At 38.3% G+C, this 18,721-nt stretch overlaps 2 protein-coding genes across 3 annotated transcripts in view; one reads left to right on the top strand and one right to left on the bottom strand.

Annotated features, from left to right (window-relative positions):
* Positions 1-972: 972 nt before the first annotated feature.
* Positions 973-3,462, bottom strand: rpl19 (ribosomal protein L19). The gene is made up of 6 exons (XM_088437932.1): positions 3,395-3,462; positions 2,951-3,057; positions 1,683-1,805; positions 1,482-1,602; positions 1,246-1,356; positions 973-1,164 (listed from the first exon to the last, which is right to left on the bottom strand). Exons 1-6 carry the CDS (start codon positions 3,397-3,399, stop codon positions 1,041-1,043), a joined length of 591 nt encoding a protein of 196 aa, XP_088294058.1. The 5' UTR covers positions 3,400-3,462; the 3' UTR covers positions 973-1,040.
* Positions 3,463-5,260: 1,798 nt separating this feature from the next.
* cacnb1 (calcium voltage-gated channel auxiliary subunit beta 1) overlaps positions 5,261-18,721 on the top strand; it is a 35,691-nt gene continuing 22,230 nt past the window's right edge. For both annotated transcript variants that reach the window (XM_088436284.1, XM_088436285.1), the window contains exons 1-2: positions 5,261-5,525; positions 9,642-9,728. In XM_088436284.1, coding sequence (XP_088292410.1) covers positions 5,436-5,525; positions 9,642-9,728 — 177 coding nt within the window. In that variant the 5' untranslated portion in view covers positions 5,261-5,435. The remainder of the gene's footprint in view (positions 5,526-9,641; positions 9,729-18,721) is intronic.

Raw genomic sequence — 18,721 nt, 5'->3', positions numbered from 1 at the left:
ACTGCACCACGGAGCTGCCATGTAAATTTATACATACATGTAAATTTATTAAAAAAAAAAAAATACCAGTTTTGTATGAAATTTTAAAACCATTGTCATCATTTAAAAGCAGTTTGGAGGCATGCCTAGTATTTTTTTTTATTTTTTTTTGTAAGTTGTCCACTGACCTTTCACTTCATCAAAAGTCTGTCACATGAACATAAGTAGGAGTGACGCCGGCGAACATTTTACGTTGCCACCCACTAAACTCACCTACCTTGAATAATAATCGAATGGTCTTCGTAATATAATAATTATTGGTCATGTATTTTAGGGCTGGGGCTAATGTACATTACGTAAAAAAAAAGCGTCTGTGTAGCAATGCACAATTATTATAGGCATATTTATATACTATTCTACACATTTTTTTAATAAGAAAACTATACATCTAGCAAATGAATTTCATCAATTGAAAAAAACAAAACTGCAGGGTTCATGCCCACCACTATTGTTTAATGCAAGACGAGCGTGCTGCCATCTAGTGGCTAGCGCTTTACATTTTGGATTTTGGTCGTAAAAATGGTTTATTTCATTTTAATGATGAAATAAACATTTTATATTTCATTAAAAAACAATTATCACCAAATGAAATTTTGGAAGAAATTAAATATTGTATGTCGCATCACAATTTCGTTAAAATTACATTTAAATAGTAAGAGTGGCAAAGACTGGTTGTCTTGAGGGAAATCAATCATCCTTTATTAAATAAAATGAATAGGTTTCAGTTTGATGTGTTGTTTAAATGCAAAAAGTTTAGAAAAAAATTTGCAAACAATTATGGTTTTTGGCTCACAGCATTTTTAGTTGGATTTGTTCAAGTGAATAACTTACTTGAGGTATGTCCACGCTGCAGATCTAGTTTTAGTTACAAATAACTGTTTCTTGTCCAAATTTTTAAAGGGTTGTGTTGAGTGAAGCAGGCAAGGCATGACGTGTCTTTATGTACACTTTTATTTTCAGCGATCCACAGACACTTGTGTGCGAGAGAGGCCAAGCCCCGCTCACTTTTTGCCCTCGTCCTCCTTGGACAAGTTCTTGATGATTTCTTCTTTCTTGGCCTGGAGGCGCTCCTCTCTGCGCTTGCGGGCCTCCTTGGTCTTGGTACGGCGGGCCTCGGCTTGATCGCTGCAAAGAGTAACAAAAAAAAAACGACTTAATTTCATGTCGCATGGTGAGAATGTTGTCAAAGTGAAGCTTTGCACGTACGCCAAGAGCTTCTTGCGAGCTTTGTCGGCCTTCAGCTTGTGAATGTGCTCCATGAGGATGCGCTTGTTCTTGAACACGTTACCCTTGGCCTTCAGGTACAGGCTGTGGTACCTGGAGGAAGGGGCGCCCATAATTCATTAGTGGATCGAAAACCAAGGTCCCCCGCAATATTACCGTTCACCTCCAACCGTCTTGTTAGGACTGCGCATCCAATTCAAAATGGCTGCTTTTCTTACATGTGCCTGTCGATCTTCTTGGACTCCCTGTAGCGGCGCAATAGGCGACGCAGGATCCTCATGCGGCGCATCCACATCAGCTTCTCGGGCATACGGGCGTTGGCCGTACCCTTTCTCTTTCCTGTGAACGGGAAGGTGAAAGGTGAGGGAAAGAGGCTTGGCGCATATTCCCGGAGGCGGCGGACATTGCGCGGCACCTACCGACGCCCATGTGCCTGCCCTTGCGGCGCGCCAGCGTGTTCTTGCGGCAGCGGGCCCTGGAGTGGACCGTGACGGGCTTGCGGATAATGAGACCATCCTTCACCAGCTTGCGCACTTGCTGGCCTGGAATGGACGACAAAAGAAAAAAGTGAAGTCTTTAAAGTTGGAAAATTGTATGTATTTAATCTGTGACCCCACAAAATAAGATTACGAAATTATAATCGATATCTCCCCATTCATAGCATTTAAAAATTGTGAAGTACGTAGAAAATATCCATTCTAAAGTAACCTTCGTACAAATAAATGTGAACAATATCATACAGTATCTAGCACCCCAGCTACATACATACTTGGGCTGTATTTAGGGCAGCACAATGAATCAAATTTGAATCGCGATCACGATATTGGCTGCCATGATTAAAAAAGATGATCCTTGGCGATTTTAACATTTACAAAGCCAGCTACACCTTATGTCAAATCAAAGACTTTGTCATCCTACCACAAGGGAGCAATGTTTGCCACATGTTTGCATGACAAAACCCTCTACTGTTCTCGCCCTAATATTTTTATTATTCATCAGTGTGAATATATAGAGTGCGAGCTGTCAATTGAAGCCCATTGTGAAAAATGATCACGAATAATAATCATGATTTCAATATTTACCACAATAATTGTGATGATCATTTTGGCCGTAATTGTGCAGCCCTAGCTGCAATTGGGCATAACCTGAGCGCTGCAATGTCATTACCAGTGACAGAAAATCACAAAATGCGGCTTTGATAGAATTAATTGTGCTAGACACATAAAACGATCAATTGATGAAAGAAAATATTCACTTTTATAAGGCTGAAAAATAAGTAATATGTGGACATTCCCATTAATACCTGTTATTTTTTATTGCTTACAATGGCTAAACAAGTGGGCACTCCTCTAAATACACAAAAATAAACAACTTTATACTAAATACTGCTGAAAACTGAAATGTGTGGACACTATTTAATCAAAATGATTGTCACATGTAACAGGCAGAATGATCATTTTGTTCCCAACATTTCGGGAAAATAATTCATTTTACAGGATCTACTCTTACCCACACAAAATTACAAAAACAATAGCTTTTTACATGGTGCACACAGGATGATCAATTTGTGGGACGTTTCGAGTCTGCAAGTGATTTAAGTCTACTTTGGAGATTGAGTGGTGGATTTACAGTGTCTGATTACAAAAACATATCAGGGTTTTAGTTCGAACGTTTGAAGTCTACTTACGAGAATTAGCGTTGGCGATTTCGTTGGTCTCGTTGGGGTCGAGCCAGACCTTCTTCTTGCCACAGCGTAGGACGCTGGCGGCGAGCCTCTTCTGGAGCCTGAGCATGCTACACCAAACAAAAACGGCAATCAATTAGAAATCTAAAAACGCCCACAACGCATTACAAATACATGTCGCTCCTCAAATATGAAATTGGCGTCCCTCAGAATTAGCAGTGGATGTTGCTAACCGCTAGCCGAGCTGACAACATGGCCTCTCGCTCGGCTACATCGTGTGACGTGAAGCTAACGATAAAACACGCCACGGCGGCATATGGGGGCGGGTTACAACCCAAATCACTTCATTGTAGTGTATTATGTTTTAGTTTCGAAGTGCGTTGTGTAAAAAGTGTATTTTGGCACGGTTTAAATGGACAAATTGTCTTTTTTCAACGGCGGTCCTACCTCATGGCTGCTACTTGGATAGAAAAAGAACGGTTTCGGCAACGGGCTGGAATGTACCACTATCAAGGCAAATCCATCTAAATCCATGGATGAAATTTCCGGTGACGCCGATTAATTTTAGCACCACTACTACTTTAATTATTTTTCAATGCTTTTAATCGGACACAAAATAGTAAAATTGTAGCTGTTTGATAGATACACCCATCTTACTTAAAAATATTTTCAGAAAACTCCCCTTCATGTTATAATGGTATCAACCAGTAACGTTACGGTGCATTGTGGGTCGTGCGTGTGCATCTTACTCTTTTACCACACGAGGGCAATGTTTAAGAGGGTAAAGGCAATTTTGACAGTACATTGAGATACTGTACTGTAATTCTAATTAACTAAATTTCCAAGTTATTCTAATTAAAACAGTAATTTGAATTTGGTAATTATTTAATGTGGATGACTGCAGAGTAAGATAATTTTCACACACACACCCCAAAACAAAAACAATTATTGAAAATCAGAGCGAAAAAAATATTTGCTGATTAGGTTTGCCCAGAGATGCCTTAATTACAGAATATAGATTATAACTCAAACGCTCGTCCGAAGTGAAAATAATTGTGGGAGGACTTAATCACAGACCAGCTCTTAGAGTCTATCTGTGCGTTGGTCTTGGTTCCTCGCCCTCAGTCAATACAACTGCAGTTAAATAGAGAACAAGTACATAAATGCTTCTCATTCTAGCACGTATTCTTGCTATATAGTCGGAGCTCGCCCGCAGTAGCGGGCCGTTGCCATAGCAACAGTGCACGCCAGCAGTGTGGGTGCATGCATGCGCTCCTTCACCTCAGGCAACCGACAATATGTCCAGCATAATCTCTCTGCAAAGATAAGATGATGGTCCATTTAATAACCGCACAGGATATGTGATATGACTATAAATAGAGGATTAAAAGATTAAAGTAGTGACTTTCTATCAGTCTGTGTAACTTTTGCTTCCAATTTGTATTTCTTATGCAGCCCGTTTAAAGTGGCATCCCGCGAGTCTGTTTAGCATCGGATAAAGCAAACTTCCCTTTTTAAGTGAGTTAGCTTTCTGCTTCTAATTCTTCTGCAGCCCTTTTATACAGACTGAATTATTTGAACCAAAATACATTTTGATGCTGCTTGGTTATGCCTTCCATCATGTTATCATATGTATAAAAATGAGATGTCTGTGATATAATCTAAAACCCTTAGCTGTTGCCATGGCATCATGCACGGTGCTAAATTAGATGTGTTCCCATCCTTACTCTCCAAATTACAATTCAACATGGGGATGGACTGATAGAGCATGTGACAGATAGACAGATTATGCCAGTTCTCACAGTCATATATTTTGCATAGAATAATTAATATTAGTGCCGTTCTGATCAGTTGTGGGATGAGTTGTGACGTCTCGAATAATTGTACTGATATATCCATCTGGCTCCCTTAGACTGCCAAATATAATGAACCCAAGGTGGGCACACCAAAAAGAACCACCACAATTGGTGTTCAAAAATAAACGCGACGAAAAAAAAGTCATTTCTACTTATTTCTTCTTTTTTTTTTTTGGTTTTAAGCACATTCACCAAACAAATTGAGCAGATGAGTGACCTGTTATTCGTCTTTTTGGGGGGCACTATTATAAACTATACCCGCCCAAATTTTATACTCTATTATATTAAAATGGGATTTGAAAGTATTGTTGCATTTCGTATTTGTGAAAAGGTAAAAGGGAAATCCACCGGAAACAATGCCAAACAACGCCGCTATACTACGTTTTTCTTTTATTTTGAAGGCAACAACCGGATTTTTGTACGTACTTTTCCGCTAACTTTGCAATACGGCGCTTCCTTCCTCCGCTTCTAGTCGGCAGCCAACCAGCGAAGGCAGCTGTTGCCATTCCTGATTCCACACAGCATCTGCGAGGCGAGCCCCACTGACGCGCCAACGATGAGTCCGCGGACGCCGACGTAAACACCTCCCCGCCCGAAAGACATTCTTTGATAAAGGTCTAAAAGTTAAATCCATGGTACAGAAAAGTAGCATGTCCAGGACGCCTTCCACCTCGACCCAGGAGATCCAAATGGACATGTTCGACCCCCATCCTCAATCACAGGTAAGAGCACGAGAGAAAGAAAAAAAAAAAGAAAACAAAAGAAACACATATTGATGACAAATAATCAGACTGCGTGCGTTTTCCGGCACCAAATGAATTTGTTGCGTGTGTTTTCGAAAATATGATTAACAGGTTGTTTGCCACTTGCACGTTTGCTTTCAGTGAGCTGCTGGCTCACGAGAAAGCGTTCTCTGTACAATTTCCTCTCATGTATTATCACGGATATATGTTTTTGCATGAGAGCAAATTATAATTCTCAGTTAAAAATCAACGTTTGTGTACACAGTGGTGTCGATAAGCGATACCAAGATGTCCATTGGATCCGATGGAAAGCCACGCCTTTGCTGAACTACACACACGTCGTGTAATTATAATAGAAAGTACACACAGGCATACGTTTGATCGTAAAGAAAATCAGACAGTCTGAAAGACCCGGTGGACACTTCATTAAGTACACCCGCACAATCCACTGAACATTATGTTGCTGCAAAAATTGCAACGTTCACTTTAGTAGTTGGAATTCCATGTTTCTTATTGTCTAATGGTCTATTTTAATATGAATGCTAATAATAATGCTGTTTTAATTTTTAAAGAGCAAATGTTTAGATAAATATATATAAAAAATTGAATTATAAGAATACAGACACTATTTTAATACAACAGTAATGAAATACAAAACGAAGTAAATGTTGGTTTGTGTTGTAAAAACTAAATAGGTTTGCAAAAAAAATAGAAAAATATATATTTTGAACAACGTAATAAATAAGAATAAATTCCAAAATAAATTTAATAAAAAAAATCTTTAATCTGAATTTAATTTCAAATTGAATATGAAACTATAAAATGTAAAACAATGACAAATAAAGATAAACTTTTAACAGAGCGGTAATGAAATAAAAAATATTTGAAGTAAATGTTATTTTGGACAAATAAAAAAAGAAAAACTACATTTTAAACAATACATATTTTAATATACACAAAAAAGGTTGACTCAAATGAGCACATGACATTAAATACTATGTAAATTAGTAGATTATTGTAATTTTTTTTATATAAATTTTGTTCTTGAAATTGATTTTTGAAAATATGGAACGGCATCAAGTTAATGTTAATATTTTTATCAAGGCCAACCGATCCTGATTCCGATATTTACCAGAAAGTTGGATAACAGATGAAAAGGCAGATTGATTTAAAATTTAGATAATTAATAAAATGACCTTTTCAAACTCCCTTAACACTTACAAATTCATAAATATGTGAATTACAAGCAGAACATTAGACTATTTTACAATGTTTTGTCTTTTAATAACTGTTCAATTTTACAACAGCAATCATCACAGCAAAAATTCTCCAATTTTCTTGGAGGAGGTTGTTTGTAAGTCATCATGCGTGTCATATGTTGTGACGTGCTAATGTTTGGGGAGGAAATCGGCAAAAATGATCCCCCCCAAAAACATAGACTAATTACATGAACCGAGCAATTAATTAAAGAAAAATGTGACTGAAATGAGGTCAGCAGCTGTTAGATACAGAAAAATAAAAACAATATATACATTTTAAAATGTGTTATTGTATTACAAAGTAAAACGATTTTACACAAAGTAAATGTATATCTTTTTACATAGGTATTTATTATTTAAGTATGAGTATACTGCATACAAATACAAGTGTACCTAATTTTGTGGCCGGCAAGTGTATTTTGGTTCCGATTTTGTTTGCATCATTGAGAATATTGCTACTCCTCACTTCTCCGCGGTGTCACTTCACGGCTGCCACAAATAGGCTGCGCCTCTCCTTTTTGGAGGGACTGAGTGTGCGAACACAACACAACAGCACAGTGTTGTTGTTGGGTTTTTTTGGTGGTGGTGATGATGAAAAAGTGGAACAAACATACCCACGCTCAGCACACTCATTGTCTTTCCACAAGCAGCGAGAGAAAGCGGCGCTTCTAACCTTATCTTCCCTCCCACTCCTCCCGGCCTCCTCACCCTTCTCGGCCCCCTCAAAGTTCTCCACGTACCGGGAAACTTGAACTTCAGGATCAACTTGCATCCGATGCCGTGAATACAAAATATAGTCTGACGCACAGATAAAAATCCCGGAAAATGTAAAAAAGACGAAAGAAATCTGACCTAGTAGGGAGCAATATTTAGCTTCGATTCCATAACATCAGCCGGTCTACGGTCATTAAAACCTAATGACTTGATTTTTGACACAATTAGATACAATTAAATAACAATCAAACCGAGCACAAACAGATTTTTTTTTGGGGTGGATTTAAAGCAACCACACTGCTTAGCCTTTAAGATGGTTAGCTTAATGCTAACCTGAAATAGCATCTACTGTATGTGCAATGGTATAAGTAACAGACCGAACATAAATAGGGAACTAACATGTGTAGTTAAACAAATATGACAATACTGAGTACTCGGTCACATGTGCTCTGTAAAGAATAACCAACATTAGTGCTGCACTGATGAGTTGAGAGGAGCTGAGATGTCTATTTAAATGTCATTACTTTACGCTTCGATACTATGAAGTGCTTTTTTCTCATCAAAATACAAAACAACTAAAATAAAATCCAACATTTTTTTGTTGTTTTCTTACCCCCGTTAGCTTGGTGTATGTCACTCAAAGCTATGCGTCTTTTGACCCAGCGATTACCGATGCAGACAAAAGAAACTGTAGGAATCACATCCAACTGTGATGAAACTAATCTCATCGATTTCAAGATATCACCCAGGGGCCAGGAAATGAGTCTTCCACTTGTATAAACAGCCCTGCTTGCTTCCTCTTTAATTATACACTACTTTTAATCTGGTGGGATGTTTACCAACAAGAAGCCCCTACGCTTTCTCTTGCTGGCATTTACTTGCCCTTTTTTCCCCCTCTCCACTGACAAGGAACCGCCCAATCACTGCATCACCCCTGTGGCGCATACAACTGTACACGTATGCATTTGTTGATACTAAAAAGCAAGAAAAAAAACAACATTGATTTTTAGTGTAGTACAGAAGCGTAGAGTAGCCAATGTGAGTGTTAGCGTTTAACCTACAAGCACGTCTGAACGTATTTATGGATATGTTAAAAAAAAAGGGGGGGGGGGGTGCTACATGCTTCCATATTGCACAGGTGAACTGTATTCAACATGATATTGGTATTAAAGTTTAAAAACTGATATTTAAAAACTAATTTTATATGCAACACACTTTCACACAATAATGATTGGAGTTTATTCTTTTATTTTCCTACATTTCAGGTCACTGTTAATGTTACTGTGGTTTAATATATTATTAAATCTATTCCCAAAGATAAAACCTTTTTTTGAACCTAATCTTCGGCTTACTTTGCAACTCTATTGAGCCAAGGCATTCATTGCATTTTTTTTCAACGACGCTTGTAAAACGCTGCTACCTGCAGGTCAGGAGTATTATTACACGTGCAATAAATCAACATGAACGTATGAGGTGAACAAGTTAGTATGATCTTTCTGTCCTGCCTCCACAGGACACTTCATTAGGTACACCTGCCAAGTCAAACACAATGGCAGAAAGCTCTTCCTTTTATACAATGATTATTCTTGCGATTGTAGTGGCGTATAGGAGCGCCGCATTATAGCGATCGCTTGTTTCCAACGTATGCTTTGATTGCGCTGGTGTACCTAATAAAGCGTCCGATTTGTGTAATATAAGCGTATATTGTGTTAGTCGGCATGTTTTTGTTCTTTTTTCTGTTCCAGCCTCCCCTCTCCACACGGGAAGAAGAAGAGCAAATGTGATTAGTCGACATGTTGTAACCATGGTGATGTGGACAGGGTGGGCTTCTAATGTAATGAGTGGCCTCTGCCCAACCCGGATAGAACCCATTTGGCAGGGGTCCGCCAATCTGATTAGAGGGTTGCAACAGAACATGAAAAATGAGGAGTTGCCTGAGCTGGCCGTGAATTGTGTGTATGCGCTCCCTCTCAGGCTAATGTCGCCTTATCCACGCCTCCCATCGCAAACAGCGAACGAAGCTTTTAAAAGCATCTGTGAAGATAAATGACTGTGTGGAAGCAAAGTTTTTTTTTTGTTTGTTTTTCTGAAACACAACAGCCACCCTTGTGTCTTTCCTCAGGGCAAGTACGCTAAGAGGAAGAGCCGCTTCAAGCGCTCGGACGGGAGCACCTCGTCCGACACCACGTCTAACAGCTTCGTCCGTCAGGTATCGTCCATCCGTCCCGCTTCTCTACTTCGACCCATATCTCGTTGCGTCGACTAGTTGGGCTTCGAGAGATTTAAGAACAAAAAGTGCAACTTTGTCTGTGCTATATTATTGATCGCAGACCGCGAATTATGAATAGTTCGATTAAACTCCGTCATTATGCCTCTGATCCTGCACTTTTCCGAGCGTCTGGAATGGGGCCTCGCTCTAGCACTGTCCCGTCCATAGCAGCATTTGATTGGTTAGCCGTGCATGAGACAGAGCCAAACAGTGAAAGCCACATATGGTAGCGGTCCCGCACAACGCAGGCGCAGGACACGCCAGGAGAGATAAGCTGTTTCGCCGTTAGGTAAATTGAAAAAGACTCGATTGAACTTTTAACCATGAAAAGCACATTGTCTAATAATTGCGCTATAGAAATAAAGTTGAATTGCCTCGTCTTGAATCCGCGCTAGCCTTCTAGGCCGATGGTTCTCGTCCTTTTTTCAGTGATGTACCCCCTGTGAAACAATGTGAAATTAGGTACCCCGTAACCAAGCGTTAAAAAAAAACTTAAAATACACCATCATTGTCTTATTTACTACACGTTATACCCTTTCAAACTTCTCATACCTGTGTATGTTCATTTAAAGGAATTTAAATGAAGTCAAGTGTTGGCGTTTGTATGATTCAACAATGTTCCCTTTTATTGGTATAAATAGTCCTGATTCCTCTGATCTAAATATGAACCGATGATCGGTGTTGTCCCAGAAAAGAGCGTATCGGTGGATCTCTGAATGCTTCCTAATCTCACTCTGGACGAGGGACAAAAAAAAAACATTTAAAACTTGGAGCATCGTTTGGCCAAACTAAAATTTGACGACTTCAGACTTGTACAATGTACTTTATATTTGGCGCAAATGACTTAAGACCTTGACCAGATAAGATCGTTTTTATTCGATTTTCAAGTTTTTTTTCAAGTGTTTGACTAAAGGACGGTCTAAAATGGTACTAATCAGTCAATTAGTCAAGTCAATCAGTCAAGTAATTACATTAGTATCCAAAGTAGTCGATCATTTTGGCTACGAAAGTAAAGATGACCTTAGTACTTAGTAATTGACTATTTCAGGTAGTTAAGTACTAAATTAATCCATCACTTTGGGTACTTAAGTGCGATAGTGATGAGTACTATATGTAGGTTCTAAAACAGTTACTAAACTCATCTTTACTTTAGGTAAATCACTAAAGTACTAAAGCAAAGATTACTCCACTAAAGTACTAAAATAATGATGATTTTAGTACCTAAAGTACAGTAATTGTTATGGGAATGCCTAAAATATATAGATTTTTTTACTTTAGTACTTAATTACCCACAATAATTGGTAACTTTTAGTACTCCTTACCGAAGTAACCCATCACTTTAACACTTATCACCAATGGTAATTGCTAAAGTATAAATTAAAGATTACTTCACTAAAGTACTAAATTACAGATGATTTTATTACCTAAGGTAATTGTTATGAGAGTACCTGAAATATATATTTTTTTACTTTAGTACTTCATTACCCAAAGAAATTAGTAACTTTTAGTACTTCTTACCTAAGTAATCGATGACTTTAACACTTATCACCAAAAGTAATTGCTGAAGTACTAAATTAAAGATGATTTTAATACCTAAGTTAATCTTTATGAGAGTACTTAAAATATATATATTTTTTACTTTAGTTCTTAATTACCAGAAGTAATTGATAACTTTAGTAGTTATTACCTAAGCAATCCATTACTTTAACACTTATCACCAAAAGTAATTGATTACTACGTAATAAGAACCAAAGTACTTATATACTTTAATACATGATACCTACATAAGTAATTGATTGCTTTAGGACTTATCAACCAAAGTAATTAATTTTTAATCCAGTTTTACACTTTTTATTCTATTTTAGAAAAGATTTTATACTTGGATACTTAAGATTAATTGTTTTCTTACTGTATTTGTATTTAGATTTGAATATTTTAAACTTTGACGTTAATCTATGATTTGCAACTATTTTACTTTGAAAGAGTTCATTGCGAATTCCTTTAATCGATACAGTGACCAAAGGAATAAAAATGTCGGTTGATTTTGGACGACATGGCTCGGATTTTGTCTTCGGCCTTAATATAAACTTGTAGTCCCCAAGCTAAAGAAATGGGACAAATGACGTGACTGAGTGTTGTGAAATGTCCGAATTGCAGCTCTTGCTTTGGCATGCATCTTCTTGGCTTTTCATGAAAACAAAACAAAACAAAACGCAACCACCTACAAGCTTGAAGGCACCCTATAGGTTTTGCACATTCAGCCTATTTTTCATTTCTTTGCGCTGAAAGCCAGGCCCCGTATAGGCATTATAGTCTCGCACACACCTACGCAAGAGCATACTCATTCAAACACGCACACGCGCACAAAAATACACAATCAACCGTCGGCGGAGCTGGCTGCTACACCGGGGCTGGGTTTCCATGGCAACCAGGCCACTGAATCTCCCCGTGTGCGCAGCCACAGTGGGATGGAAATGCGAGGGAGACGGCGGCGCTCTGTTTTTGTGCGTGGGCGCCACCGAGGCCTACGTGTTTGCGTAGCCTCGTTCGCGCGTCAACTTCAACAAAAACACGGCCATGACAGTCTGCCGCGGACGATCCTCTTGCGCGCTGCGCTTTCCTGACCAATGACATACTGTGGATGGGTAGGCATGGGATTTTTCTACCACTGATACACCGATGATAGTATCGAAACATTCACATTCATTTCGATTTTCTGTTGAAGCCTTTCACTCCCGTTGGGACAATGTGTCCCACAGCTTTTCAAAAAACGGCAGCGGATATAAGAATGGTAGCAATAACATAAAATGACATCCCAGCGGTTCATTACACATCTTTTTACAAATTCTTAGTGGCATTTAGCAACTTTTCCACACGCAAGCCAGTGGCGGGACGACTGTCAACAAGGTAGGTTGCGTTGTACAATTTCTCGTGAATCAACAATCTAGTACTGCGGAAATATATTGATAATATTTGCTATATAGTGTGATACTACAGATTTCACTGATTACTATGCATTGTAGACTTTTGGTGATAATTTTCACTCCTACGGCTTGTTTTTTGCACAAGTATCGTAGTCTATGGGATATACAGTCGCAGTAGTATTTCTTGGTGGAAATGGAAGTGGTAATTTTTTTTTAACTAATTTTCCAAGTATCCTAGACTTATAAACAAGTAATATATGCCATGAGTTTTTTTTGGAGGGCGGGAGGCAGTAGTGAAAGGATTAACGACACTGGAAAGTGAATTCAGAAATTTGTTTCTCAATGATGTACATAATGTTTGAAGATAATTGCTGAAAACACGCAAAGACTGAAAATTGTAGGGTTGCTATTTGGAGATTCAATGTATAAGTGCTTTTCACCATTTTTGTCAAAATTTTGGGGGACGTAGCAAAAACATGGCCCACATTTACTGAACATAAATCTGACACCATGTGGTTAGCTTGCGAGCTAGCTAGTGGCTAGCGCTTCTCATCTGGTCTAAAATACCGCAAAGTTTTAACGGGATGTAATTTCAGCCACTGAAGGATTTAAGCAGATTTATTTTTGAGGCACATTAAGTACACATGTACGCATACTTTCTACTGCTACAGCTTTTGATTAGCCAGCTAGCTAAGCCTACACTATTCAACTCCGAAGTGATGTTAGCTCAAAGCACTTCTCGCCTGGGCATTAAACCTTGCAAAGTTTCGGGTGGGATGGTATTCCAGCCACTGAAGGCTTTAATCAGATATATTTTTGCGGCGCAAAGATGTTCTGTAGTCATGTGTAGATGTATAGAGATATGAGAGATTTTAAACTTAGTGGTATTTGATTGACAACTAGCAGTTGAACAGCGCATGGTTTAGGCATTCACCAGATGCCCACAGTGCTCCACAGTAAAGAAAACATCCCGATTTATATATATATATAAATATATTTTATATTCACTTAGCAGGGACTTTAAGGTATAAGAATGGACTAATTTATCAGGAACAAGTGCAGTTTAAATTTGACTACCAATGCCAATGAAACATCACCACAAATGACCGTAAATGTCATGACATTCCAGATTTATCTATCATAGCTATCTGACTTGTGTGCAAGTGCCTATAACATGACTGGAAACAGAGGATTCAAATTTAGAACCTCGGTTCCGTGGCGCTGTTAGTGATGACATATGAATCCCAGCAGAGCCCCAGTTGCTGCTGAGTCTGACCAACTGGTAGATCTTCATTCTTTCACCTTTGCCTGATGACTGTGGTGTCATGAGAGGTCGCCCTCTACTGGACACAATCGCCCAAATACAGTACCAAGGGCACAAGCCATCTGCTTCTATAACAGAAAGACTTTTTTTTTTTAAATAAAATAACAGCCATTATAGTAAGGCAAAAAAAAAAAAAAGCTACCAACACGACCAAAAGGTGATTAAAAAAAATAACCAAACAAATAAAAGAAAATGACTATAAGTTGTTATTAGAAAAAAACAAAATGACAACATATAGTAAGGTGATTTCTAGGAAGGAAAAAAGGCCATGTATAGTAAGATGATTTTTTTTCAAAGAAAAAAAAAGATACATGTATAGTAAGGCCGTTTATAGAAAGAAAAAAGACCCATAATATATAGTATAACCATTTTTTCCCAAAACAACCATGTATACTAAAGCGATTAAAAAATAAAACTTTTGGAGGACAAATAACAATAAAAAACAAAACAACAACTATATCTTGTAAAGCTGAAGAAGAGAAAACATTTTATTGTAAGACTATTAAAAAAAAGAAACATGTATATAATGCAGTTAGAAAAAAAACATTTTTTTTTCTTTTTTTCAAAACAACTATGTATGCTGAAGTGATTAAAAAACAGCCATGTATATGTATTTTTTTTAACAGGGGGGAAAAAAAAACACTGTATAGTTGGCCAATTTTTCTGACAAAACAAAAACACTATGTACTAGAGCGATTTTTAGAAGAAAAAAGAACCTTGTATGGTTAAAACACACAGCAACCACAAAAGTGCGGTTTTATCTCTAAAATAAAGCAAACTTAAAAAAATATCCTTGTATAGTAAGGGGATTTTTTACACACACAAAAAAGTATATCATGGTGATTTTTGGTGAACAACAACAATGTAAGACTTTAGCTTCAGAAACTTCAGTTCATTTAGTTTTGAATGAAATAACTTTGGATAAAATTACTTTGGACCTTGAATGAATTGACCTTGATTCACTTAAGACGTTGACTAAGTGACTTTGGGAACTCGTTGGACTATGGTGAACAGCTTGGATTTACAACTCGTTACTAAACACTTGTTTTTGACTTTGAACAGACGACTTTGGTGTTATGACAGGTGACTTTGAATCATGATAAAAAAAAAGACCAATGAAATCTTTTTAGAATTTCTCCAGCTTTGCACCAAATGCCTCACTCAAGCCAATAGTCTTTAGAGTCTTAGTTGATGAATTTCTCGGCAGCGAATTAGGATAAGATAGGGAAAGCTTTATTGTCATTACACCTGGAGCATCAATAATCAACTAACAGGCTGGAAGTGTCCAAGGAATACGCAAAAACAACAACAAACGGGGGATTACGGAACAGTAAGGCCTTCTGCCATTTCCCTAGCGATGACTATAACAAAATCCTGTTTTGGGTTGTTTCAAAAATGATCCCGGACCCGCTTCTTAAGAAGCCGGCAGCCGCGTAGCGAGTGAGCGAGCTGCGGAGGGGAGGGGGGGTTTCCCCGGGCACTGCCCCCATCCCATCACATCCCACGTCAGCTGGGGCATTGGATGGCCGAGGGCCGCATACCAAGCCTCCTCCTTGGCCTCGGCGCACTCACGTCCCCGTTCCTGCCGGCGCGGCGGCTAAATATATTTCCCCAGTTTGCAAATGTAGCACAAGTCGTGCAACCCGACCCCCGTCCCGCCGGCTCCGGTTCCCTTCCTTTACACAAGGTTCACGTTCCTTTGGCTTGCCGGGCTATACGGGAGAGCGCGCTCGGGCGGGCCGGAGGTTTAGACGCCGTTTTTTTTCTCGCACGCGCAGCGCACTCTTTTATGGATCTCTCCTGCTCGTGTACACTCGTCAAGCTAACAAACACACACTAGTTGCCACTTTACGCACACGCAGTCTGTTGGACTCCGGCACTGCCCCCCCCCACCCACCCCCTACCCCACCCCACCCCACCCCTGGGTCGGCCGTGGTGAGGAGAGTGTGGCAAAGGAGGCATGGAGAGGACCGAGCGGATTCAGAATCCCGCCGTGGTAAGAAGAATCTTGTCGACTTTTTGGCTGCCTTTTGTTGGACTAACGGTGTGCGTTGTGTGCGTGCGTTAGTCGGGTCGCAAATATGAATTAGCCGCCCCGTGTCCTGATAGCACCGTAACTCTGGGTCAGCGGCTCGCTTTGTGATTCCATTTTGGGTCGCTGGCAGCTGCTGGGAAGGCTCTGTGTTTTTAATTTAGACTTCCAGTCCCACCGGTTGCGTCTGGTGCTATTCGCACTGACCAGTCAACTTTCCGGTTCTGCACTGAGGCCATTTCATGGGAAGGGAACCTTTTCATTTTTTTATCATGCATACAGCACACCTTCAGGAATTTGGGTACAAAAGTGAAAAAAGCATCAGAAACTACGATCCAATGATGCATTCAATGCATTTTACATTGGATTTAAGTCTCGGGTGCAATGGTGAACATTTCTTTATTTTTCTAACACAATTATCTAAAGTTCAGCATGCGTTGTAGTATTCCATCCTGCATAATTTGAATTACGAAAATATACTTGATTCATTTCCGGTCATAGTGGTTAGTTTACTAAACATGCAAGACAATGGGCCCAAAAAATTAATCGGCTAATTTTGGGGCCAAAATTAATCGTCAGAATGGCAGATGATTGACGATTATTTTAACTTTTTATCTTTATAGAGTAGAATAGAATAGAATGCATCGCACTGCTTCAATTGCTGCGTATGAAATAATATGAACAATAAATAGAATAGACATTATGGGAAATAAACATAGTTTCACAATGTGCAATTGTTATTGTCAATATGTTCATTCATAACAGCTGTATACAACTAATACTGGTGTCATTATTTATTACACATAAAGCCATATCATAATCTTTGTATCTTTAGCTATATATCGTGAAATTTGTTGAAGTCATTCTACGGACCTCTCATTCAAAACAAATAGAATTTTAATTTTACAAGCAATGCTGGATCATGGCTTAAGGTCACAGTTTGTTTAAAAAATACATAGTGCAAAATGAATTAAGTATATATTATTTTTAATGAAGCATACAATTGGTTAAATATGGCACCCATTCAACTACTAGTAATACAAACTCGTGGCAACCAAAAAGGATACATTTTTTTACCAATTTATTTACAGTTGACTCCAGTTATTTACGGGTTGACACCTGGCTTGCCCTAGATTAGTGAGAATCCACATATTAATTGATGCCTAGTGAAATACATAAGGAGGAAACTAATGCTAATTTAAACATTATAATTTTCAAAATCCTGATTAATCTGTAATCCGTATTTTTTGCCTGCCGGAAATCAGCATTGGCCTAAAAAAAAAAAAAAAATCTAAATCTGTCAGGCCAAAAAAAAAGTTTATGTGGAGACTTGCTGTCATTATTAAATAATCTTCCTACTTATTAATTTTTCATATCCTTAAATCAAATCGCAGCTTTGGTTGATGCGATCATAACTTGAAAACATGAAATTACATTTCTACAACAGATTTACAGTAGATTCTTGTCGTCTTGTACCAATCATAAATGATTATGCTTTTGCACTTGGCTTTTTACATGCATTCTTTATGCTCAGTTTTTATTGTTATTATCAGAGGTATTCAATTCATGTAACATTACAACAATTATTTTGATTATTGTGGCGTACATCTACAGTAAACTGCATTATTTATTGCTGTTGTAATAATTTAGTAACTTTAGTTGGCTTTTTAAGACAGCTTTCCAAACATTTCCCCAGTGAAATTGTATTTTCATATTTATAGCATTCTTATGAAAAAAGAACCTTCGACGTATGACTCACATCTCCTGTGAACTCCACACCCTCGGGCCTTGTTGCCATGACACCGCTGTGACAGAGCAAATAAAAATGGCCGCTCGCAGACGCTCTCCGTGTGCTTCAGACGTGATTTGTTTTTGCGCGTTTGCGTTGCATTCAGGCACTCCGGTCTTATCCTTTCTGACATTTACTCTGTTTTACGATATGATTCTGCTTCCACTTATAACTTCACTCCAGGAAATATAATTCAAAAGAGAATTATCAATTCATAATTGACTTGATTGACATATGGACTAAATGACTGCTTCAGCCTTTGGTCATGTTACTTTTGATATTGACTAAATAGCTGCAAACAGTCTTGAGTCTTTTAACAAGGTCATACTGATTCAGGGGTTTTCTTTGGGCTTGAACCAAAAGCCTTGATATAAGACGCAAGGCCTTCAACTAAATTAATTTAGGAAAATGATGATGAAAGTGATTTTAGGCTTTGTTAAGCTTTAAGAACATAAGATTTAAGACTTCGACTAAATGACCTAATAGTTGCATTAGATTTATGCAACTAAGACTATGCAACTAGTAAAAATAACCAATTTTTCTAATTTTTTTGTTGAACATTGTTTGTCAGTATTTAGCAACACACTACTTCCCTCTCCAGGAACATTACATTTTAGACATGACTTTTGGTTTATGAGACAAATTTGCCGGCAAAATTCATTTGGAAAATTTGTTAGAAAGTGATCAGTAAGAACGGCAGCTGTGTCAGACTGTCAGCATTAAAGTGTGCAGAGTCATTTACAAGCAGCCTTGCTTTCTAGTGGCTAATTTATGCTAGACACAGCTATAACAAAGCCTGGGCAATTGGTAAACATTGGCAACAGGTAGTGTATGCCGACAAAATTTAGTCATTTGTTAGCGCCC

This window comes from Hippichthys cyanospilos, chromosome 16 (genome assembly GCF_059441005.1).
Source record: "Hippichthys cyanospilos isolate Australia breed blue-spotted pipefish chromosome 16, RoL_Hcya_1.0, whole genome shotgun sequence".
NCBI classification, from domain to species: Eukaryota; Metazoa; Chordata; class Actinopteri; order Syngnathiformes; family Syngnathidae; genus Hippichthys; species Hippichthys cyanospilos.
The sequence above is the reverse complement of the archived record's forward strand: the minus strand, read 5'-3'. Positions and strand labels throughout refer to the sequence as shown.

What these genes read in the sequence shown, in the direction of transcription:
- rpl19 (XM_088437932.1), bottom strand. An exon ending in AAGAAGATCGACAGGCACAT is followed by an intron (nt 1,357 to 1,481) that starts GTAAGAAAAGCA and finishes CCCTTCCTCCAG; the next exon opens with GTACCACAGCCTGTACCTGA. An exon ending in GCTCGCAAGAAGCTCTTGGC is followed by an intron (nt 1,165 to 1,245) that starts GTACGTGCAAAG and finishes TACTCTTTGCAG; the next exon opens with CGATCAAGCCGAGGCCCGCC.